Here is a 26,410-nt window from a genome sequence, read left to right as displayed (position 1 = left end):
GAAATTTTATTTTTCATGTATGCCTAATGAGGTTTTTAAATGGAAAAACACCCCTGGGGGTTGAATTTTGCGTTTTTGGAAATGATTTTTTTACACTTCATAATGATATTAATTTAAACCAATCTTGGCTAAATTTCATGACTTGGAAGTAGTATATTTTAAACAGTATTTCTAGCTTATTTTGAGGTTTATGAGCTTAATTTTTGCACCAATTGACCTGGGAAGGTTAAATCTATAGGAAACAAGTAAAAATATTTAAAGATTTTTTTTTAAATTCTTGTTTTCTTGCTTTTTTGGAAGTTTATGAGCTTAATTCTAATTAGCTCAGAAGGATTAAGTTTTCAGGAAAGAAGTACAAATATGTAAAAAGAACATTTTTTGTCTGTGTTTTTCTCATTTATTTTGAGATTTGTGACCTAAATTTTCGTGCCAATTGACTTGGTAAGATTGGTTATATACGAAACAAGTACAAATACATAAAACAATTTTTTTTGTCTGCATTTTTCTCGCTTATTTTGAGGTTTACAAGCAAAATTTTTGAGCCAATTGGCTCAGGAGGATTGATCTACAGGAACAAATTCGCAAAAGTTTTTTTTTCTTTAAATTTTTTGTGTTTTCTCACTTATTTAGAGGTTTATGAGCTTAATTCTTGAATTTGAACAGAAACTGCTGGTTAAGCACGAGTTGCTTTTATATTTAACAATTTGCTCCTTAACTTATTGACATTCACTGTTTGATATTGTACTGTAAAGAAAAAAATGTATGAAGGCAAAATGTAATATTGGTGAGAACATTGAGTTTTCATTTGTTTTGGGCTGTTTTTGATATCTGATTGATGTTCAAATATATCAGAGTGTAAACAAAGTAATTAATTTCAATAAAATTGTAGGTAAAACTTGTACTTCACAGTTTGCACTCGAATCATGGATTTGCATTCTAATCCATTCCTAAGCCTATAGATTTATCCCCCTTGAGTTGGCTTCAAAACAAGAAATAAAATACAAACAAAAAATTTTGTTTAATATATTTACACTTGTTTTCTATTAATTCGAACCCTCCTATGTTTTGAGTTTATTTTAGATAGTTATGTGTATGCCTTTAGTTTGTAATAACACCAGCATTTCCATAGTATTTTATTTCAGTAATGTTATTTCTGTTTCATATCTTTTGGTTATTTTTATCCTGTTTCACTTGATGGAAGCTGCAGTAATTTCTATGCTGTGTCTCATTTCAGTTCCATTATATTTTTCAAATAGACAGTTTATAATAAATTTAATGACTTTTGCTAATGTGTAGAAAAATGTTGCTTTAATTATTGAAACCTGAAGAAGAAAAAGTAAGGGATACAAAGATACTTTTATAATTTCTTGAATTTTCTATGGTTAATTAATAAATATATATATATATACACATTTAAGGTAATAACAGTACTATAAATATATATTTACAACCCAACATTATTAGATAATTTAGTATTACCAATGTACGAATGCATCTATATATTTCTTTGTATCACAATTTGATTATAAATTATTTGACTTAAAATAATTCAATTGCTTGTATTATAACAATTGCAAATAAAATGGCTAAGGAAGTGTGTTTTATTGCTGCAGCATCAGTATCAAGGCCTTCTCTTATTGTTACTGTATACTGATCTACAAATGATGTCCCAATATGGGGTACTTTGTCGATTATGAGGTAGGGACCGTCTTGATTAACCATTGGTGGCCAATTATTTACATTCGTCGCTGGGACAGGTTTTCTAAAAATAATTATAATAAATTATCCATTATCAGACAATTGTAATCTATGCTGTATACCCATTTTTGGCGAAATTCGTCCACAGCTCAACGACAGTTTTAGCGATTTGCATCTCACTTTGTGTCAAGTTGCCATCTTTGTGAGGAAACAGATATATGAGATCATCTGAGTGGGCCACTCCTGAAAAAATGACATTATACAAACATTTTCAAGTACGGATCAGTTATAAAAAAGCAATACCTCCTGAAAATGGAAAATTGACCTCGACCCCGTAGCCAAATTTTGTCAAATGTCCTCGATAATTGAATGTGTAGAGGTATGTATTTCCATCCTTAAAATTTTGTCTTGCTTGTTTCAAAACACAAGATTTCAAAAGGGCGCTTCCGCAGAGCTGAAAAAGGCTTTTTAAGATTTCCTGATATGCACAGAGTTGCATTTATTCGTATCAAGCACGTACATCTACTAGACCTGGCACCATCGCCATGAAATTACCCAAGTCTTCTTCCTTGAAAAACTGTTTTGTGAAAATATCAGTTATCAGCCCTGAAGGATCTTTAATACCTACAAATATCATTTTTTAAAGTTTTAATGTATAAAATAATTATGTAATAGTGTTTTAGGTGAAATGGAGGAAAAGGTAATATAACAGAAACAATTTGCTTTTATTGAGACCTCTCAATGTATACATCATTATCACTATTATTGTAGACATGTAATACCACAAACCTAAATAAAATTGCTTTCAGGCCTAGACATCTTTGCAGTTGTCTTCTTCATCTGTTTAGTTCTTGTTGCTTATGTCATACGGATTCTTTGTCAGTTTACTGTCTAAGTATTTAACATGTGTCGTTCCTTGTTATAAACATATAAATGTAACATAACTTTAAATTTAATGTAATTTGAGTGATTTTACTCATGAGCTCAAGGTGCCCTTGGATATTAAAGGTGGCTTGTGTAGGTTGGAGGTTAGGTGGATAAAATTGGAGTATCATCTGTAGGTTGTAGGTATGGTGTTGAGATGTAATGCAGACCAGTAGTCTAAATAGTATAGAGGTTGGGACTAAGAATGCTCCCTTGTTGGACGGCTTGGATCAATCTTGCCGTAGAGAGCTCATTGCCATACCTTACTTTGAAGCAGAGGTCAGTTAATAGGATAATAGGAGTCTAGGATAAGTTAATAAAGTGGGTAGAAAGAGTTTAAGTTTATAAAGGATGTCTTGAGTGCCAGACCGAGTCAAAAGCTTGGGGTTTGTGTAAGAACACACTTGAGCACATTCTGTTTTCTAAGTCAGAGAAGTTTCAACCCAACCAGAGTCTCAACAACCCAACCATAAACCATTGTTGAATCGAGGAATGGCAAGAACGGAAACCAAGTTGCAAAGGAATGGTTGTATGTAAATCTCGGATAGGTATTAGGCGTTTTTGAAGAAATAATTGAAGAATTGGACATTCCTGGGAGAAGGGCAATAGGTCTATAGGAGACATGATTGAGAAGTTTGTGGGGTTAGATATGAGAGTGTTTGAAATATTTCCATAGTAGAGGTAAGTGGGAGGTTTGATTGAGAAGTGTTTAGGAAGACACCCGGACAGTACTGATTTAACTCAAGGGTGGTAGTGATGTTGTCTACAACGCTATGGAATTGGTGCGTGATGGAGTGGTAGTGACGGGAGCCAAACCGGTATCTGGGATAAGGCTTAGGGCATTAAATGGCTTCTAGTTTAATAATGGTTGTGATGGCGAAACACTGAATCAACGAGGATAGGCTGAACAAAATGATAGGAAACAATCAAATTGCATGGTTATAACCTCAAAGAACTCAAGATCTCAACCTCAGTTGAAGCTCAAGTTCAATTTCAATTCATGCCAAACTTCATCTCAATCCATATATAAAAATATCAACTCCACCTTTTCATTTTTATTTCGGAAAATATTTATCATATTAATTAAATAGTTGTAGTTAAATACATAAAGTCAATATATTCAAGTATTCAAATTAGTACATCTTTAGATAGAAAATGTTGAATTTATAAAATAATACGGTTTCTTACCACTGAATTTAACAGCGCTTTCAACAAGCATGTCTCGCAACATTTCTTCTTTTCCAGTGATGTTTCCATCAAGTAGAAAGTCGTACACATCTTAAACAAAAGTACTAAGATTATTCTGCATGAGTTAGCAGCAAAGGGGTGGCTTTTTAAAGACAAATCTTAAGAGAAATGCAACTTGGTTTCGCAACTTACTCCCCACAATGAAGGAACCTTCATCTTTTGTCACACCAATCATCGTCGGGATTTTCATGTATTTCTTCAAAGCGTAGCTTTTTCTGGGGTCTTCTGTGAGGAATCGCTTTTTCCCCGCGGTCTGTATCACAGCGTGGTTTCCTCCAGAGACGGTGATGACTTCTTCGTATTTGTCCAATACGTTACTCTAAATGATAAATGTAAAATGATATGCATTTATTTTTGCTGGAGATTCCGACTTACCAAGAAGTTTGAATGGGCTATGAGGATTTCATAGACGTTCAGATTTTTTAAACACGCGTACAACTCTGAATCAACTTCGGTGCTGCAGTTTGCCAAACGTGAAATGTTCTTCGCGTTCTCGACAGGATTATAGTCGACAGCCCACTGACAAAAGCTGGACCCGCTTTGAATGATCGCTTTGTTGAACAACTCTGAAATAAGAGAGATGATTTTAATATCTTAGAATGCAACTGAAAATACGTCTGCATACTTTCGTTGGCGAGAGGGCTCACGATCATAAGTGAAACGGCAGCAGCGCCAGAACTTTGTCCGAATATTGTCACTTGGTCCGGGTCACCGCAGAAGCTGGAAATGTGCTTGTTGACCCATTCAAGTGCGAGGAGCTGATCCAAAAGTCCCATATTGCCAGAGATATCATCATTTTGTAATGAGAGAAAGCCTGAAATAGATTTTATTTACTTTTGTGAGATTTCCTTATAAGATCTGTGGGTTGATGAATCTATAATTTGGAATGAAAAGATGCACCGAAGAATCCGAAATGCTGACATACCTCTGACAGACAACACAGTCAGGCAGAATTTATAAGAAAATAACTTCAAATTAAAAAAGGTTGACAGACTAAACTTAACGATATATTTATTAAAGTTTCCGATTTGTTCGCACCTACATCAAAACTCTTGGGACCAGTGATGCTCGACTTCGTTTAATCTTTGACAACAATGTGGCAATATCTTGTTCATGGATCCAAAAGATTTCAATGGTTAATGTTCAGTTGTTTTCATGAGAGACGGTTTAGAGTAAATTATCTGGATCGTATTTTTCTTTCATAGTAAAGAGGAGACGGAGATGAAATATATCAGAGACAAAAACCAGACCCCAGACAGTCTATTCAACTTGAGTCTTCCACTAGGATGCCAAACATAACAAACTTCTTTTCTTTAAGAGTGAGCATATCATTGACTAATAATTTTTATTTTTGTGTAATTTGCTTATCTTCTGTTAGTCGTTGTTAAATATGCCGGAAATGCCAGAACGGCATATTTATAGTCAAGATAAATAAACGAATCGCAATGTTTGAATATACAGATTCCGTATCGCTTTCAGTACAGAATTAAACTGTTGAATTGTTTTTTTATACCGACGACCGATTTCTACAATCTACTGATTGGCTTTTATTTGTTCTTTTTTTATATCGAATAAATAATAAAATAATTGTTATCACTTTTTTTGCGTGCCGTGGCGGAATAGAGGCAAAATCTTAGGTCATATCTAGTTTACATAATGGTTCCGATGCAATATCACCCAGGCTAACGGCTATTGTTTTTGTAATTATTTACAGCGGTTGAATATGAAAATATTTGTAAATGTGACGATTGAAAAAGATACTGTACAGATGAGGGGGCAATCTAATTTAACCATCATAGATATGACATTTTGGTTTATATCTTTAAGACGTTCTTCTCATCTCTGATTATTTTTTGTTGCACTTTCTGTTAAGATAAAATCACAAAAACAAAACTGTTCAGTAAAACTTAGTATTATATTGTTATATTAATTACGATATATTTATGAATAAATGAACATACCCGGTCTAATGCTTTAGAGATGTTCCCTTATAAACAATAGCCGGAGATTAATACTTCAACTCAAGGGTGGTAGCGATGGTATTTACAAAGCTATGGACTTCACTTCAGTGGTTGGTGTATGACGATGTTGAAATTAGACGGTCAGACAAGTGGATTTTTGGAAAGTAAAAGGTGATTTAGGTGTATTTAGTTTCGTTAATTTTATTCTCCATTTGCGAGGCCACAATTGGTTATGTTTTAAATAGAGTTAGAGCAATCAGGATTAAGATCAGGATTAGATGAGAGGATATCTATGCCGTCAAAAGGGCATATAATATTGTTGCGGCGATCAGGAATGTCAGCTGTGTAAATTGTGAATAGGAAAGGCTGTAGGATGCTTTCCTGGCGGACAGCCACTTTGATGGGAATGTATGAAGAAAAGGCAGTCCCTTGAGAAATGGGGCAGACTCTCTGTCATATAGGATTTAAAAATTAAAAGATATATTCACTGTTCAGATGGGTTCCGCGTCTGTTGAGCTCTTGCTTGATGTTTTTGTTTAATTGTGCTACGTATGTAAGATGAGTCGAATAATTCTTGTTTTGTTTTCATGCTACTATAATTAAAATAGAATAGATTTATTTAAAACAGTGTCCGAGGGTCGTGCAGAGGATGCAAATTACCCCTTTAAGGCTGCATAATTGCCTATTTTACAGGCATTTTACTAGGTATTTTACTTGTTTGCGGAATGGAGGATTTATTAATATATAATTAAATTAAAATTCCTTATCTCAATTTAAGCAGAATTCACTCTACAAAATATACAATGCTTGTTTAGGTCGTCCTGCGGGAAAGATAAATTTGGGGTGGTTATGATTGATTGACCTAAACCGATGGTCATTTATTTCGTACATTGGCTAAAATAATATTACATATTTATAATTATAAGTGTATAGAAAAAATATAATTTTTGCATGTTTCGTTTGAGGTTAAGAGGTGGAATTTTAGTCGGAAAGAACACATCATTTGTAATCCCCATGGGTTTGAACAAACTCAGTGCGAATAGTTTTTGGTACAGCCGTAGAAAGCTTGGATGATATAATTTGAACTTTATCCATCATGTTGGTCTGCCTTTTCTGGCTGGACTGGTCTTCAGAAGTGTTTCTGCTTTTAGCCATCTTCAGTGGTGACTGTGAGGATAATCGGAAAAGGCCAAACTATATATTTACCTCCCTAAAGACCTAAAGAGGATACAAGGGAAATATCAGTTCTTTCTGTGCGATGGACGTAATGGTAATCGACTTTTTGCTTGTGCTGTATTTTGTATTCGCCAACCTTGATTCTTCATGATTTCTGAGGATAGAGGATAGCCGGGTCATCGGCGAATAGAAATTATTGCGGTAAACGGAAGGTTAATAGTGTAGATTGTTTAGAGGAATGGTGCCTGTATTCACCTGAGAGGACCACCCTAAAAATAGCAGACGTAGAATGACCTTGGGTAACATGAAAGCGACAATCCGCTAAGTAAGATTTGAGGATATGTGGTGTATGTACCAGGTGTACATACCTGGTAAAATTCTTGAGAAATGTCCAAGAAAACAGCTGGACGGTACTATAACTCAAGAGAAAAAGCGATGGTATTTACAAAGCTATGGACTTGGTATGGAGTGGTAGTGGCGGAAGCCGAACTGGTGGTCAGGAACAAGGCCTGAATGATTTGCAATTTTATAACTGAATGTGACTGAAAGTATAAATCAGCGACGATAAGCTAGTCAAAATGATCGGAAGTGACCAAATTACGAGGTTATCACCTCAAAGACCTAAAGACGCAAAAGGCATTTCAGTGACGCTCAAGTTCAATTTACTCGTTACTTGTAGGAATAAGCTTCTCGACATCTTCAGTAGTGGGGTTTGTGTGACGGCATTGAAATGAACAATGGATTTTCAGAGAGTAAAGAAGATCTAGGTGGATTTAGTATCATTCATTTTTATTCTTTGCGAGGCTAAGACTAGATAAGTTTTAAATGGAATTAAATGTTATGACCTGCTAGGGAAGGATCAAGGTTAGATGACAAGTTAACTATGTCGTCAGCAAAAGCGTACATAATATTCTTATGGAGAACTGGAAGGTCGGCTGTATATTGTGAATAGGAAAAACCAAAGAGCTGTCTTGTTGCACAATCGCTTTAATCGGAATATAAGAAGAAAACCAGTCCTATGAATTCATTACAGAATGTATGTACTGTATGTTAGATACAATTTAAGCATTAAAACGTTTGTGAAAGGTAGCCCTTGAGCAACTACAGCAAACTAACGTGCTCCATCTAACTTTGTCTCCAAATTCAAACGCTACGGTGTATGGCATTTTCGTCAAGTTGGTTTTGTCTATGTTTTGTTATGGTCATGCTCTTCAATGCTGTTGTAATTCTTAAAATGTTGTTTGTTGAATTTGTTGTTGAGTTGTCTTTGTTGAATAGATTTGTTAGTTTGGACGTTTTGTACACAGGAGGAAATCTCACAATTTTGGATAAGCTTAGGTCGATGGAAAGGTGCTGAATAATGTATCCGCAGCAAAGAGCGGATACTGTGCTCGTGATTTAGATAGGAGATTTAGATTATCTCACCCAGTTCAATATAATTTAGCTGACTAGTTAAATTAAGAATAGAAATGATGCCTATCAATGAAACCGTAATTCAATTTCCAGGGGAGAATCGTATTCTGGCAGAATCCTAGTTACATGAGCAGTGGATAGTATTATTATTAAAGTTTGAAATTTACCTAAAGGGCCAAGTCTATACTGGATGACAACAAGGACGACGTCTTCCTCCAAGAGATAGTTCGGCCTGAAATCCTTCGCCGATCCTTGTCTGAAAGAACCTCCGTGGATATAAAACATCACCGGCATCTTTTTCGTACATTTCCCTGGAATCTGAATTCATTTTGGTTTAGCAACTATTTAAGATTTAAAAAAGATGCAAATTTTATTTTATGTGTAGAGATTAGTGACCGTTAATCGATAGTTATTCAGATATCGTGAGATGCGGTCGGGTGTGATGTAGGTTTCAGAAAAACATTTTCTTTATCATGCCAACGTTTCAATCTTTATTGCGATCATCTTCAGGGCCTGGGATTTACAAACAATGTTTACATTTAACAAATACATTTAGGATGTGGAAAAATGAATTTATACAATGCAAAATATACTTTATATTCAAACAAAGTATTTCTACTCACTCAAAGTGTTTGTATTCTGTTCCGTCATTAAACACATTTCTCTCGTCCGATAACTTCAAAATAGCTTTCAAAAATTATAAAACAATCCAAACACTTTTTTCCAAAGTTAAAGATCCCATACCAATAACAAATAAATCTGACGTCATCTACAAGATCAACTGTTTAACTTACATCGGTCTTTCATCCCAATATCTGGACAAGAGAGTAAAGCAACATATCTATGATTGCAAAAAACCCAAGCAAAATCCTACAGCACTCGCTACCCACCACTTTGAACACCAACACAATTTTGACTTCAAAAATCCAAAAATATTACATACAGAACAAAACAAATATAAACGTAATTTCTTAGAAATGGTTTATATCAACAGAGATAAACACAGCATCAATTACTGAACAGATACATGCAAACACAGTCGCAGCTACGCCATATCATTAATCAAATACAATATAGATAACATACATATATCATTACATTACATTCCACACATCAAATACTTTTCACATAGTCAAATTTTCCAACAATTTAGCTTTCCTTTTCCTATTTATCCCCTTTCTATATAATCCTGAAAGGATAATCTGGCCGAACTATTACCAACACATTGTTCCCCTTTGTCGGCTTTTTTCACTTCAAAGAAGCCGACGCCTTACACAAAATTGTCTTTTATATACCGACTTCCTTCCCCACCCCTTCAAAACCAAACATATATAAACATAAAACAGCAAAATCTCCCTGGCACTCTCAACACGACACGCAAGGATGGCACAATTACACAGAAGACAAACACTTTGAGTGAGTAGATATACTTTGTTTGAATATAAAATATATTTTGCATTGTATAAATTCATTTTTCCACATCCTAAATGTATTTGTTAAATGTAAACATTGTTTGTAAATCCCAGGCCCTGAAGATGATCTCAATAAAAGATCGAAACGTTGACACGATAAAGAAAATGTTTTTCTGAAACCTACATCACACCCGCCCGCATCTCACGATATCTGAATAACCATTTTATTTTATTTTCAAGTTTTTCAATGATAAACTATCAGTCAAAGAAATACGGAATAAAGTTTTCAACTAATCTCTAAACTACATCATACTATTAAAACGTTTGAAATGTTTAATGTCAACAGTGCATTACGTAAGGTTTAGATAAGACAAATTTTCATTGCGTGGTAATTTATAATAGACTAATCTGTCTTCTTATCTAGTTCCTCATTTCGGTTTTTGTATCTTGAATGAAAAGACAATTTTGTTTAGAAATTTTTTTCACCAACCTGAACAGTGTACACATTGAGGTGAAGACAATCTTCCAAGTCCTCGAATTCCATGCGGGACTTTATGTCGGCCATGTCCTGCTCTGAGATTATCTGAGGACATTGTCTTTTGAAGTGGGTCGCATCCAATTCTCCTTCCCATGGATCTGGGGGCACAGGCTCCTGGAAAGTTCAAATAATTAAAATTTACGACCGCACAGCCTTCTGGGAAACCCTTCAAAAAATCAAAAAGCATGGGATGGTATTTATTTTTTTGATTTATAAATATAGGTGATCAGCTGTCCTCTCAGCGGAAAAAGGCATCCAGAAACCAAGTGCAAATGACAATCAACCCCATTCATAGCTGGACACTTGAATGACATAAACGACCGGAAATCATACATGAAAACTTCACAGATACAAAATTAGTAGGGAAACTAATCGCTTTTAACGATAAATGATAACGATACACCCTAGACTTCAGCCCGCATGACGCTAATAGTTAAATTGGAAACTTTATAGTTACTGGAAAGAAATTCTTAACTATCGATACAAAATAAAATCAACCAAACTACGAGGTTTTACCAACAGAACTCCTAAACACTGGATATTCACGATGGTCTTGAAAAAAAAAAAAAGTTGATACCGCCAATCTTTGGACCTATTTTAATTCATCATCAGAGCCTATATTAATTTCACATTGTGAAAAACATATTTGTACAATTGATTTTACTATCAATATAGCTATATAGAACTTACAAAACAATTCATTATATTCGTGGTCCGATTGACCAAATAACTTCTTTCAATTAATTAATCATTATATAAGGTATTAGTATTATATTATTGGTAATAATAAGGTATTATATTATTGTACATTTATAAAAGCTAGTGTCACAAGCAGGATTCGAACCCACGACCTTCGGCTAAATACGCCGCTGCTCTACCACTTGAGCGATCGTGACTTCGATCCACTCGGACATCAACCTTTCGAATTTTCCCTCCTTTTTGCCATTTTTCAAATGTCGAGTAATCAGGATTTGATTCTCGTCGACAAACGAAATGGCCTCGGAGAGCTTTAGAGAAGATATATTTCCGTTTTACTTATTAAATCCATTGTGTTTCGTGGACCGATTGACTAAATAACTTCTTGTAATTAATTAATCTTTATGTAACGTATTGGTTGAAATGAAAAAGTTAGCCGAAGGTCGTGGGTTCGAATCCCGCTCGTGAAACTAACTTTTTCATTTCAACCAGTACCTTACATAAAGATATTAAGCACAAAACAACCTTAAATATCTAAGTTCTACATATTGATTGTTAAATCAATTGTACAAATATGCTTTTCATAATGTGAAATTAAAATAGATCCTGATGATGACCTTCAATAGGTCGAAAGCTTGGTAGTAGCAACTAGATTTGCTTTCTTTTTCAATACCTTGACCCAGAGTTTCGTGAAAAAGTGGTCGAAACTTCTAATACAGAAAAAATGAATAATGCTAGCATAATACAACTGCTTCTAAATAAAATATTAAGAAATATGATAAAATATAAGGCTATATTACGTAAGCCACCCAAACATCAGGACATCAGCCTGCCAACAGTCAGCGCACATTGTAAGACCACAGAAGACCGAGCTGTTACGATGCCACTCAGCTAAATAAACTAGGACCCCAATGAATAGATTTAAATAAGAATTCGATTCCCGCGACGCTATTTTCATGGAAGATATTTTATAAGATGGTAGAATGTAAAGTTACTCTCTCTTTTGAGAACGACAAATCCCGAACAACAAATGAAGAATATAAGTTATGGAATGTGTAAAGTAAATAGCACACATACATATATGTGTATAATAATAATCAGGATAAGCGAAAAGGTAAAATACCTACGTTTTTGAGGGAAAGGTAAAGTCCCAAACCCATAAAAATACAGAGATGATAAGATGTATCTTTCCTAAGATAAAAACATTAGCGAAAGCAAAATGGATTCTAAGCCCGAATGCTAGGGCTCTCTCTATCCCTCTCACATAAGAGGGTTGATCTGCTCATAGCCTTGTACGGAGGAGCAGCCTGGGGGCAAAAGTTAAAAAGCAAGAGGATAATCATTCTAGAACAAAGCCAAAGAATGGCACTTTTTAAAAGCAAGAACAGCGTCCTCGTCTTCACTACGCCAATTGACTTTGTCTTTGCTGAAAAATGAAGCCTGTCCATTCTGAGTTAGTCGGTAGTAGAGCGGTTTCGAGGCGCACCAAGGAATCAGATTCCAGGCTTCAACTGTGTATCGACAAGCCAAGGTAGATGGGATAGAAGCACAAATGAAGAATATAAGTTATGGAATGTGTAATGTAAATAACACACATACATATATGTGTATAATAGTAATCAGGAAAAGCGAAAAGGTAAAATACCTACGTACTAACCCTTGAATTCTTGCCCCGAAGAAGAGCGACATGGTTTTAACCAAATTGTTGGAAAATAATGGTGGACATGGGAATTTTAATTCTTACTTCTGCCATTTTTTCATAAAAGACAGTCCATTCTATCCCGGCTGGGGGATAGATGACGTCCTACAAAAGGTGTAGGAACGATCTCTAACATCACAGAATTAACGTTAATTGGTTTGGAAAGTAGTTAAAAAATAATAAAATACCCTCTAATCTTTGCCTATTTTTTTTAAATTACATGTTATGAATGAATGAATAAAGGCTTTATTTACACAAAGTATTTACATTAACTTTACATTTCAAAAGAAAAAGCTGAATTGACAATGGCCTTAGCCGTCTGTCGAGTTGCTTAACAATTTTTGAAACTTGAATGAATCCCTATGTTTGTATCTTTAGAATGAACTTTGATTTTAAAAATTGAATTGGTCAACCAGGTATTTTCGGTACCGGTACACAAGGTACACAACAAGCTTCCTCCAGTTATCCCTTCCGTTGAGGATTGCAATGACTTCTTCTACATCCAGGTTCAGTTTCCCAAAGTACCTTTGGCGGAACTCTCTCAGAACGGGGCACACGCCTATGAAGTGGAGAGTGACCTCAGGGACGTTGAGGTTACATAAGGAGCAAATGATGGCGCGGATCTGTCTCCACGGTTGGCAGTTCAGCTGAAGTAATTCACCCCTCGCCCTCAAGACCAGAGACACCTCATAGGCTGTCATATCAGAGCACTCCATGTAGTTTCGCCCTAAGTGAAAATCCAGTCTTACGTACTAGTTGTGATGTAAGCTGTTTCTCGCGCGGGTCTTTCCTTTTGCTCTCCTCCCATTTTTTTTTATCAGGTCCGTGGTATTAGAGGACTTCAGTTCTTCCCTACTTACTCCTACACCGTACAGCCTACCTAACTCTGACAGCTGCCTGTGCCATAATATGCCTTTATTTATTACTACGTCGGCCAAAAACTGCGTCAGTCTGTCAGGTGTGTGATTCAGTACTTTTCTTATATATTTCAAATGCAGGCTCAAAGTGTGACTGTAGAGTGTTGTGACCGAGCACTCAATATATAGGATGTAGTTTGGGGTACTAGTTGGCAGGCAGAGCAGTTTCTTGATGAAGTATTTCTGTACATTTTCTATTCCCTTCAAGTATAAGTAACCCCAGACCTGCGCACCATAGAATAGTACAGACCTCAGGGTGCTGTTGAATATCACCATCTTTTTCTCTAGTGGGATCTTCTTGTTGGTCATTATTTTGCGCCACAGACTATTAACGGCGTACTTAGCGCTGCTGGCCTTCTCTCTGCAGTGATGCTTCATCTTCAAGGACAGTGAAATTAATACCAAGGTGTTGCGTAGCAGTTTACGCAGTCCACTCTTTCACTTTTGAAGAACTATCTTTCGTTTTTCTTAAGTCTTCCGCCTCCCTGCCGCCAGACCATAATTTGGGATTTCAATTTAAGGTTCCACTTGTCGCAATAGTCTTCTAAATCCCTTATCATGAGTTGCAACGATGCAGGTGTAGACGTCACCATGTCGTCTGCATACATTAGTGTCCTTATTTTTCGTCCGTTAATTATTACCCCTCCGCATAGTTCGTCCTCCAGGTCGTTAAGGAAGATTGCAAACAGGACCGGACTGAGTAAGCAACCTTGTTTGACTCCCATTTCGCAGGCAAAGTCACTCGTCAGACCTTTTATCCAGATTCGGGCGTCTGATCCGGCGTAATAAGTTTGGGGATGTTAATAATCTTTGTAGATAGCCCGTAGGTAGATAATTTATAAAACAGTGCTCTCCTTTCTATACTGTCAAAAGCAGCCCGAAAATCTACAAAAAATAAATACACCCTTTCTTTGTCGCATAATTTTACAATGTTGTTCAGGTTGAAGATGTTGTCTATCGTGCTATATCCGGTTCTGAAGCCTGCTTGCGATTCTTTAAGTAGGTTGTGCTTATTTATCCAATTCTTTATTCTCTCTATATATTTAATATTCCTCTATAATTTTTGGCCTGTGTCGGATCACCTTTTTTAAATACTGGGAGAATTATACTTTGTTTAAAACGTTTTAGTATTGACTCTTTTTCCCATATCTTGTTGAATACTTCTTGCAGTACACAGATCAATTCTTGAGGTGCATTTTTTAGGAATTCAAAGGGAATTCTATCATATTCCGGGGCATTCCCGTTTTTGCTTTTTTTCAACACGTGCAAAATTTTTTTTGAGGTAATTTTACTCTCTATGACGTTATCCTTCAGGCTTCCTTAAGGCTCAGCATAGTGGATTGGTGTTGCGGTGAGAGGTGGGTTTAAGAGCTGTACAAAGTGGCTCATCCATTCCCCTATCACCCATCCCTAACCATACCTGAGAATGATTGTGTTTAATAAATATTTTTCAATTTTTCACTGCTTAAAAAAAAAAATTATCCAAAAGGTTATCTATAATTAAATAAGCCTTAAATAAAGAAGGTTAATTCCTACCATTGTTCTACGTATTTATTTAACGAATTTATTTCATCAAGTTGTTCGAATTAAGCAATTTCATATTTATTTTCAGAACGAGTACTGTGACGTTACAATGTAATTAAGCAATTTCGTACAATCACCGGGAAAGGGCCTCCGACCTCACCGTGCATTCTCATAAATATTTCAAACATTTGCTGGAATGAGATAGGAAACCCTTTGGAACTCAGCATACGCCACTGCTAACACTGTTCCAAAGATGAATGTAATTATATTATTATTCATGCGGTCTCTTAACAACTTCTAACCCGATGATAGATCGAATAGTTTCTAACCTCAGTAGTTAAACAATAGAGGGAGATGATAATATGAAATCGATAAAAATCTATCAGTACATTCATAAAACTTATTATTTTTATTTAAAAATAATTGATAAAGTTTGTACATGGACTAATGTGCAGTGTGTAAATAAAAACGTCAATTTCTTTTAACTTGATAGACATATTTGTTTATTCTACATGCTCGATATAATTAATTAGTAATCACTGATCATTCTTCAAAATTATAATTTTTGAATTTACATACGATCAGGATAGAGACAAATTATATAAAAAAAAGTTAGCTTCTTTGTTGAACTTTTCACGAATCACCTTTCGTCAGGAGTATGAAACAATAATCGCTAACTGTTCTTTTTTCGTTTTTAGCTGTTTATTTGTATGATATTTGTGCTTTATTGAACTTCATAGCACTTTTTACATTCTGCTAAAAATAAGAATGGATAAAACAACGGTCAATTGACAGAGGAGGTGATCAGAGGAGCTCGAAAATGCCTTCCCTACAGAATTTAGAAGCTATCGTTGGAGCAGTTTGCGCTTTTCTATCTGCTTATCTAATGTTAAAGGGGTGGTCGTTAGTGGGAGATGCCCTTTCTCAAAAACTAATTTTTTTTTTTTTTTTTTTTTTTTTTTGCGTTATGAACTATGCATATATTAGCCATGTGACAAATTCGTATATGTGTGTTCAAATTTGGGGGGTTATTGGGAAAAAAGGGCCAGGGGCAACGGTGGGAATCGAACCCACGACCGCGGCGTGAGAGTCTCTCATGCTAACCACACAAAAACTAATTTAAGAGTTTAATGAACATGAACATACCTTTTTATCTTTTTTATTTTTATATGAGTAAATCTGCCGAATGTGGTTTCAAGGCGAGGGCACGTAAACTACGGTTGCACAGGGATGTCCACGTTAGATATGTACTGTGTCGAGGTAAATTTTTGTTTTAACTTTTCAGCCATCTGGTGGGTGGGTGCGAGAGTAAGATGGGGTAGTTTAATGTATTAGACTAAGGAGATAAATTAAAATGAAATTTAAAGGTATCTGAATTTGACAAGGTCTAAGGCATGGAGGATATTTTGGTAGTGTTCCAGATTTCCACACTAAACTTTTGATTCATCCTAACCCATACTGCCTAAGTCCTATCTACACTCTCCCATTGTGAGAACATCCTCGTCACTTAACTCTTATATCGAGATAGCGTTGGCCAGTTTCTCTTAGCCTGCGTACTCCGGGTGCTGGCCATAGTGCCAGTGCGAGATAAAGAAAAGCAGATATACGATATATACACACATTTGCAATATTTATGTACAGGATACAAATAAATGATTTATAAAACAATTGAGTTCATCTTCACAAGACATTAAAATAATCCCACTATCCTTGGGTTCTTGAACTTGAACAGCAGACTCACATGGAACCCACACTACACTAAAAATACAACTACTCAATCTAAGATAACTTAGACCTAAATCCTTGTACAAAACAAATTAAAGATATACAAAACATTAATAAAACCTACGGGGTCGAGGTATGGGGTTCAGCCAAATGCTCCCAATATCCACAGAACCCAATCCTTTCAATCAAAAGTCATCCGACGTATCCTCAGCGCTCCCTTTTCGTCATTAACCAAACCATCGTCCACCCTATCTTCCACACCATTTTACAAAACAATGGACTCGCAACCTTCTTAACATAAAGTTCCAGCAATGGCCAACTCCTTTCCCACATCTCCGTTGGCTGACAGCTTCATGCCAGAACTTTATTATTAATGTTCCTCACACTGCCAATTGACTATATGTGCTTTTGTCAAAAAAATATAACTGCAACTTTTTGTTGCCTGCATGATATGAGACAATTTGACTATAGCTTGGTAAATAATTATTTTGCATAGTTTTGTTACAGAACTGGTCATCGTTGATCTGGTTCTATATAAATTGGTATGTTATTCCATTTTTAATTTGACAGAACTTGAAATTATAGGCTTTAAAATATTTTAAAATATATTTATGTTAAAATATATTTTAATATATATATATATATTATATTTCGTAAACTTTTAAATTAATAATTATAGTTTCATAGTCTTGGTATAGGTTGTACATGCCTCGAAAGTTCGAAATAGGAACTGAGTACTTAGTTTCTTTCTAATAAGCCTCATCCGTGTTTTTCTTTTAATATAAAACTTGTCTATACCTTATAATTTTGTATACATACTATTGTGTTTGATTTTTTTTTATCATTGGTGTCTGGATGCATTGATATTTTATATTTGTTTTTTAACTACTAATAAAAGGTACAAAAATAAATAAAAAATAAAATAAAGTGCTAATCAAATGTCTTTAAATGAAAGGTCTATGTGTTGAGGTTATTTCTCAGCGGAAGTGACACCGAAAATATATCGGTGGTGACCGTGAGTATAATCGAGTGGAATTGGCGATGCTCTCGGGTCAGGCCCATTGCCGGTTCGATCCAATTGATTACCGCGGGTGAATCGGATTTTATTTTATCAGATAATTATTGTTTATACATTATGCCTAGTCTTTATTGCAAATCGACGTATTGCATAATGACTAAATTCGATAATAATATTGACACGAAACATTTATTATTTGTGTTGGAGAGCTGAGAAGACGAGTTTTTACCGTTTAATGGAATATATACAATTTCGAGGAGCTTTTCGGGGCCGACTACGGCTCCAAGTAATTATTCATCCCTTTAAAAAATGCATGCAATTTATTTTCCACCGACCCTTGCGGGTGGTATAAATGTGCAATTTTCAAGCGACCCAAGAAAGGTACGGAGGACGGGTCACATGTTCTTTCGTCGAGCATGTAGTATGTTATGTATCGATTCCCGCGTTGAACGTTTTGTCGACCCGTGAAGCGTGCACTGTTGATTTTAGCATGTTGACCTGCGCTTTCTACGAAAGAATTCCGAAGGATTCACTCCCTCGGGTTTATTGTTTGTATCAGGGCCGGTCCAATTAAAGTAATTTATTCCCTTCCCAAGCAGCGCAACTTCAACAGTTGGAGGGATAATAATTATAAAGCCGTTTGTTTGTGGGTGGGGGTGGAATCGTAATTTATACCCGTTATCGTTTGGATTATCCACAGTAGTTTGGCTCCAGCTGTAAATCACACGGCCGGATGTCAGTTATGAAATCGAGATGGATGTGAGCGCAAGAACTTTGCCCCGTCATATTAAAAGAACCGCTGAACAATAATGCAGGCTGTAAAGATTGGTCGTAGGCCAGTAAATCTACTTTTTTTCGTTGCTAAACTAACCGAAATAACGATAATTCACACGATTTTTGCAACAATGCCAAGTTTATATGACAAAGCACTAAGTCTCACAGTTTAACTCCGTGTTTTAAATGTTAACAGCAATGATATTATTTCAACTTTCAATTTATTAATTATTTGGAGATCGTGGAAACTGTCTGGTGTGACGTAGGTTCAGAAAAATTTTTTTTATCGTGCCAACGTTTCGATCTTTATTGAGATCATCTTCAGGGTCTGGGATTTATAAACATTGTTTAAATTATACAAATGCATGTAGGAAGTGAAAACATGAATTTTTACAATGCTAGAAATTTTAGACTCAATGAAAGTATTTCTACTTAATCAAAGTGTTTGTTTTCTGTGTAGATGTGTCATTATTGTGTGTCGTGTTGAGAGTGCCAGTGAGACATTGATGTTTTATGTTTATATATGTTGGATTTCGAAGGGGTGGGGAAGGAAGTAGGGATAGAAAAACATTTTTACATGAGTTTTTATATGACACAACAGAGAAAGCAAAAACAGTGAGTAATAATAAATTCATTTTTAGAGATCACCTGACTATAAAACTTGTAACAATTTCCGCTCCGGGAAAAAACCGAAGTTTTGAGGTATATTGATATAATAAGTGCATGATAGTGGTGTGTTGTGGAAGCTAGGACGTCCCTTCGTCAGTAATAATAATAAGAACTTAATGCTTTAAATCGGCACTATTTCAAAATTAAAATATTGAACATATATAAAGAACAATTATATTTCTAGATTTTTGAAAAGCCAAATTGAGAAGGTCTAGGTTTATTTTTATATGACGTTTTGTCACCCCTGGTGCCCTTATGCAATAGTCATGCTTTATAATTGATTTTATGTTTGAATGTTAATTTATAAATAGAAACAGAAAATAAGCTTAGCCTTAAGTGTGAGTGCAGGACATACAGCGAGAAAGTGAAGCATGTCCTCACGCCTTGAGTGCATATGATACACCATTGACGCTCCATCCATGGAACGCCGTTTAAACCTAGCAGCACGCATCGCAGTCTGAAGTGCAAAGAGAGGCTAGCATCCCTTAGAATTCGGACGAAAGAACAACTCAAATCCATTTTTCTCTTCCATTAATGCTCTACATAACAAGAACCTTCAGATTGTTCCTTTAAATATTGCCTAATTGAGCTGAGTATGTTTTTAAGTTGCCTTGTTCACATAGACTTATTTTCCACATTAAACTGCAAAGAGAACCTTTCACATAACGAAATCTACTTTTAAACCAAGAAATTTTGTTTTTAACGATTTCTGCTATATTGTAGGGAAGACAGTGCTCCGAGTAATCATTACTTTAAAACAATAATCGAAATGCAGTTCCAAGGTATATAGATGCGAGGGATCTATGTGTAACATGTGGTTCGGGGAGGAAAATGAAAGAGGAAATCATTTTTTTAATAAAACAGCGTTGACATTTCTCCACTTGGTCGTAGAGATAGCAACCCCAAAACTGAAATTTCGATAATCCAATTCACTTTTCTTACAGCTAGAGAATAAGGCTGTAATAATGGTTTTACGGTTAAAAATTGATCGAAAAAAATAATTACTGCTAAAACCTGAAAATTATAAATTTTGCAAGATATACAGCTATATTCTGACCTCCTCCCAACCAGCGGCACGTTTTAAAAACTTGTTCACCCTGATTTCTTTCCATGCGTACACACAAGTATGAGATAAAGACAAAAATTCAACGTTGGGATGGAATCAGGTGGGTAAGTTGAGGGAAAACTATTCGAGGAATATTCGATTTTTTGACATTAAAAAATACTCCGTTGTTCTTTGTTTTGGCACCGTCTTTTTTAACTTCTATACACATCGATGTACTATCTCTGTGGTTTTCAGCTGCCTATTTCTGCCTATCTTTTTGCAACTGTTTTAAATAGACCTATTAAATGTAAAATCTCGAAAACATAAATTTGGTCGCTTTCTGTATAGTTGAAGGATTGTGCCTTAACTGTGACTGTTCTTTTACTGTGTAGAATCCGAATCAGATATCAGAAATATCGTGTCATAAAACGATAGAAATTAATATTTAATAAAAAGGTATATCTATAAAGGGTCACAAACTTTCGTTTCATTGCTGACGAAGTGCAAAAATTTGTTGATATATGTAGAAGGTACATAATTATAGTTATTGGTTTGTAGTTATTTTGTAAGTTATTATTTATTATACTTTATCGGAATAACAAATCATTGTAATCGATCAGTATATCAATTCTAATTGCTTTTGAAAAGAAGTGCAATATCGTATCGTTCGCTGCAGAAAGCCTTTCACTGATAGTTTTTGAAATTTTTAAAGTATGCAATTTTATTGAAAACCCAAAATTTTAATATTATTATTTAAAAAAGCAAAAAAGCAATTACTCTAATAGAAATAATAACAATTAAAACGATGACCATTGGGAAGCTGTTGAATTCAGCTTTTATTTTAAACGCAATTTTACAATTTTTAGTGAGAAATGCAATGAGAAAAACATGCGCAAGCTTAATTTTGGTTATCTCAAAACGGGATTTACTGGCGAAAAAATCAAATTAATTCCTTTTTCCTTCTTATGTTCAAGGTCAGTGTTAAATTATCTATAAGGATATAGGTTTTCATTGTTTGTTCTTATCTTATTTACTCTTCGTGTTTCAACACTGTGTATAATAGTAATTCAGATAAAATTTTTATGAGTGAGTCCATGTGCAGACAACACGCCAAATAATTTTTTTGGTTTTTCAATGTGTAGCGTTATTCGTCTACCGTCCACAATTTTGGACGGGTTGCAGTGGCCCAATTGATTAAAAAAAAGTTTCATTTGATTCTGCGCACCAAAAAACCTATACATACAACATTGAGGAACTTACCTCAAACAGCTTGGGTCTTAGTTTTTTCCCGCTTTTTTGCGTTTTAGCACCACTGTACGGAGTACCAAAGGGCAGAGCCTGAAAGTGTGTCAAATACTTGGTACTTATCATACAGTGGAACACCTCCCCTGGGCAATCAAACCACGCCACGTGGAGTTTATTCCAACCTTGACGGTGTACACATTCTTCTTCAAGTGCTCGTGAAATGAGCAACGAGGAGTTAGGGTTACCCCTAAATATTTCAGTTCGTTTAGAGACTGGATTTCCGGTTTTCTAATGTACCATCTTTCGGACCTCGTAAGACGACCACCTTTGCCGAAGACTGAAATATTAGATTTTTAAAGATTTAGCTGTAAGTTCCACTGTGCGTGATAACCATCAAGAATTGTTATATTTCTACGCAATATGGCTAACGGAACTATACTTTGTCGTCGAAGTACATCAAAATGTTAACTCTTATGCTCCCAACACGGATTCCCCCTTCTAACAATTCAGGTAAATAATTTAAAAAGATCGAAAACAGTATAGGACTGAGCATACAGCCTTGTCGCACTACTGGCCACGTCGAAAAAATTTGTTAGCCCACCTCGCACCCTAACAACGGAGGCCGCATGTGAGTGCAAGTTATTATTAAATTAATTTTATATATAATTACTCTACATTGTTCTAAGACTGTACGACCTAATGATACAAACATTTTAAAACTGAATGAAGGCTAATGATTATAACAATTATGAAAAGAGGAAAACTGTTAAACTTGTTAGCAATATATAATACAATTTTTAACATTGAAAAAAGAATGGGAAGGAGGGATAGAATCAAAGTTTTCTTGTCATATTTCACCCTGGTTTAAAAAGAATATAACAAAATGGTGTTAAACATCATCTTTTTAAAATGACGTCAAGAACAAAAATCCAGCAAATTATAAATATAAAAATAAATAAAAAATAAATGTATTATTCCTGTTATGGGGGGACAGAATATGGACCTGACTTTCACGATATTAGAAATCGGTATATAAAACGCCGTTTAATTGCAAGTTTTAATGTTCTTAAATGTTACAGAAAATCTTTTTACGGTACCTTTAACTCCAAAGAAAAGGAAATTGTCTCGAAAGGGAATTTATTCTGATAATAAACTTATCAGAATAAATTTACTTTTGTTTTTTTCCAATGCACAGGTTTTTACGTTTTGTATACTGTTTTTGTAACTTTTAGCATATTAACTAGTCTGCTAATTGAGAAGTTTTGTTTAGTGGAAAAATAATAATTTCTGTGTCATCTTTAATCAAGCTGGGGTAAAATTGTCTCATAACTTACAGAAAACACAAATTTGTGTCCGGCATGAAGAGAAAGGTTGTTCGACGTGTTGCATCTAATTGAAGGGTGTAATTCTTGGCTCCCTATAGAGAGCGCGGAATACCACGCGATGTGAGAATTGTACTTGAGCATGGTAAACTAGTGTCTGGGCCCCCGTTTCGATTTTTGGAGGAAACAGAGTTGTTTTATTGTATATGTATTATGGTAATGTTGACTGTGTATGTATTTATTGGCGTGAATGTATTGTGAGAGGGCCCTCAACTATGTTAGTTAGACAATAGATGTAAAGGGTGATGGAGTACTCCACCACGCTAACTGAAAGAATGGTATGTATATAAAGTAAGAATGTATTTAAGACTGAGGACGAGTGTGAATGGATGTATGAAGTGAATCAGTTGAGGCTGACCTAGCTAGGTGTTGATAGCCCCTGGAGCCTAACCTTGGCGGCTGGACAGACAAGACCGAGTTCTGACTCCAGACAACCAACATCTTAGGGTGATTCTTGAGGCCTATTTATTTCATCATAAATTACAAAAGCTGGAATTGCCCGTGGACTCCAAGAAGAGATACGCTCCACTTTACACGCGTGTATGTATGTACTTGCGTGTGCAGATTTGAGCTTATATAAATTAGTAATCAGGAACACAAAGTTACTTTTATAAATTAATAAAAAAATACAATAAAATAGTGTTGGCCTTTATCTTTCTAACACGATGGCAATAATAAAAATCCAACCATTTATTTAAAAAAATATATCACAGCGATTCTTCTCTGTTCAAAGGGTAGACTATTGACCAGACTTTTACACTATTATAAAACGGACATAAAAAATATATTTATTTAATTATAAGTGCAATCGTTTGTATTTTTAATTTGTCTAACGTACAGTAGTAGAACTGGTTTGTTTAACAATATAACAACAAAGTTAAAGATGTATGAAAATTTGAAGAAACTACGACGTTTAACTTGTTTAGCACATATTATTTTTATACACCTTATACAATGTTTTACTGGTTTTTGTAGTTTTTTTATGTTAATTTTGTTGACCTTCTGATATATATTCTTTTTCTGTGTATGAGAAAACACAGAATATGAAGATAAATAAATATCCATCTACAAAAATCAATAAAAAAATTTAACGAAACTATACAAATTAACAGTACGTATATAATTGTACTGTTTTATAAGTAATAATAATTATTAGGTTTTCTCGATATTTCCACTTATTGTGACTATTGTTACGTTGGTAGCTTATAAAGACAACCAAAATTTTGATATTTACTAAAAGAAAAATTCCAAAGAAAAATAATTTCTCCCAACGTTAAATTATGTCGATTATTGTTAATTATTCAGTTTCACATATAAATTGACGTCGAAAAACAAAATGATGGCTGAAAATTTTAAAGATCAATAACAGTCTAACAGTACATTCAGCGATTCGAGGGTTTTAGGAGGCAGTATTTTCTTAGACGTATAACAACTCTCGTTAAATTTGACTATTTATAACTCTTTTCTTTACAAGACAGCCGACGTAAACTTGCAGATAAAATGGGTTTCCTGTATGGCCCTGAACGCTTGCGGGCGACGTGTGCCCATTACCCTTGATGAACGGTTTACAATGTTTTATTTGCAAGATCGCATTCCTAGGGCAAATAGATAAAAATACGTTCCTAAGGAATTTTACATGCTAGGCTTCGAGAACAAACAAACCTCGGTATACAAATTTTATTTAAAGTGTGTTGTTTGTTAGTTCGTTAGTCTGGGCGTAGGTAAATCCACGCTGAACCGATCATCAGCCCTCAAACACGTTTCTGCTTCACGCCACCTTGAGTGAAGTCCTTAAGAGCTATGATACTAATGACGTCGTGTGAGTGAAACGTAAACTAGCGAGAATAGGCGGTCGCATTAAAGTGATTAGTGTTAATCAGTTCGACATTATTCGGCCACTTCGCCATATTTATGGAGATGCTTTAAGAAACAATTCTTATGGAAGATACTGGGTCTATTTACGCTAGTTTACCTTTCACACATACGCTTTTTGCCTTCAAGCCTTTATTAGTGTCACCATTCTTCAATACTTCACTGAAGATGGCGGGAAGCAGAAACACCCATGGGTGAAACCAAAAAGCGAGAGTAGTTGGAAACGTTAAAGTGATCAGGGTTCATCAGTTCAAATTTTATCTAGTCTATATAATTTTTACTTGTAATTTTAAGAACGAATTGTAGTAACTTTACATTTACTTAGGTGTTAGTTGAAGAAGGGTTTTTGTCATACTGGTAAACCTTAACTTGTTTTAACAAAATCCAACAAAATCAGGATGATTGAATGATGAAGCAACATGTTCAACTTGAAAGGTAGTATATATTTGAGCAATTTCATCTTTGGTCCGCAAATTCTCACTGGTCGTTTTTATTAAAGTACGTTTCTTTCGGTCTTCAGATCTGAATATAACCCTCCGAGGAAAATATGCAAGTTTGATATGATCTCTTGTTTAGAACATCGTTACAAACCTTTTTTAGAGCGTATTGCATTTAAAATTTACGGATGCAGAAGTTTCAAACTCCCTGCCGAGTACAGCTTACCCGTTGTCATAACAACTTTGCAGACACTTCATCCACGCTTTATCCCCGAAAGCGGCAGATTCGAATTGGTTGCTATTGAATATTTAAAAATCTTGATCATTTCTCCGTTTCCTCTTTGGGAAGAGCTGACTCGTTTTTAATCAAACCAAAAATGTGCAAATAAAAAGTCTATCACCTTGAATCGCAAGTCATTTGACGGCGGCTTGGCGTAGGGGATCCCTTGAAACTGGTAGATGGTCGTCCGCGACCATAGGCTCGTGCTGGTGGATCCTCTGATGGCACCGAGCTGCGGCAGATGCACAGAGACGAAGTCCTGAGAAAGGACGGTCTTCAAGAGGACCAAAACCAGGAGAGGACGTTCCATTGAGTTGCCCAAAGCAACACTGTTCCCTCCCATCGATTCCCCCACTCGGGGGGATGTGAGAGGGGGTCCCACAGGGTAGGATTGGGGAGAGAGGAGGTGCCCTAACCCTAATTAGCACGATGGGATAGCTGGTCGCCCCTCTCCTCGGTTAAGACGATGTTTTCTCAATTTCAAATTTATAAAAAAAAATAGAACAAACAAGGCAATGATTTATAAAACAATAAAATTTAATAGAACGAACAAAAAAATTGTAAAAATTTCCTTTGAACATTTTCCTCCCTTTTATCCCCGCTGGAACTCGCCTGTCGCTAATTCTTTTTTAAGTGGTGTTTTACCGAGGGGGAGTTAATAAAAGACGAGGCCGCTGGGAATAACAGACTTCGCATCTGTCTCCCGGGCCGAAACCATTTATTTGGCAACACGCCCGAACAAACGGGGATTTCGCCG

General features: G+C 35.4%; 1 protein-coding gene across 1 annotated transcript; it reads right to left on the bottom strand.

The window, feature by feature from the left end:
• Positions 1-1,412: 1,412 nt before the first annotated feature.
• Positions 1,413-26,011, bottom strand: LOC106666745 (fatty acyl-CoA hydrolase precursor, medium chain-like). Its single transcript, XM_014394143.2, has 11 exons — positions 25,775-26,011; positions 10,323-10,484; positions 8,588-8,738; positions 4,496-4,684; positions 4,246-4,436; positions 4,003-4,189; positions 3,811-3,900; positions 2,219-2,322; positions 2,002-2,152; positions 1,821-1,941; positions 1,413-1,762 (listed from the first exon to the last, which is right to left on the bottom strand). The coding sequence occupies exons 1-11, from the start codon at positions 25,994-25,996 to the stop codon at positions 1,540-1,542; spliced, it is 1,791 nt and encodes a 596-aa protein (XP_014249629.1). The 5' UTR covers positions 25,997-26,011; the 3' UTR covers positions 1,413-1,539.
• Between the last annotated feature and the right edge of the window lie 399 nt (positions 26,012-26,410).

The sequence above is a fragment of the Cimex lectularius genome, unplaced genomic scaffold, assembly GCF_000648675.2.
Source record: "Cimex lectularius strain Harlan isolate CLEC.00 unplaced genomic scaffold, Clec_2.1 scaffold2, whole genome shotgun sequence".
In the NCBI taxonomy this organism is placed as follows: Eukaryota; Metazoa; Arthropoda; class Insecta; order Hemiptera; family Cimicidae; genus Cimex; species Cimex lectularius.
The sequence above is the reverse complement of the archived record's forward strand: the minus strand, read 5'-3'. Positions and strand labels throughout refer to the sequence as shown.

Bases quoted from the DNA above. Each gene is read 5' to 3' on its own strand.
- LOC106666745 (XM_014394143.2), bottom strand. From the start codon at position 25,996: ATGGGAGGGAACAGTGTTGCTTTGGGCAACTCAATGGAACGTCCTCTC. The intron at 1,942-2,001 runs GTATTGCTTTTT...TCATTTTTTCAG, and splicing joins CAATTTTCCATTTTCAGGAG to GAGTGGCCCACTCAGATGAT. The intron at 1,763-1,820 runs GTATACAGCATA...AATTATTTTTAG, and splicing joins ACGAATTTCGCCAAAAATGG to AAAACCTGTCCCAGCGACGA.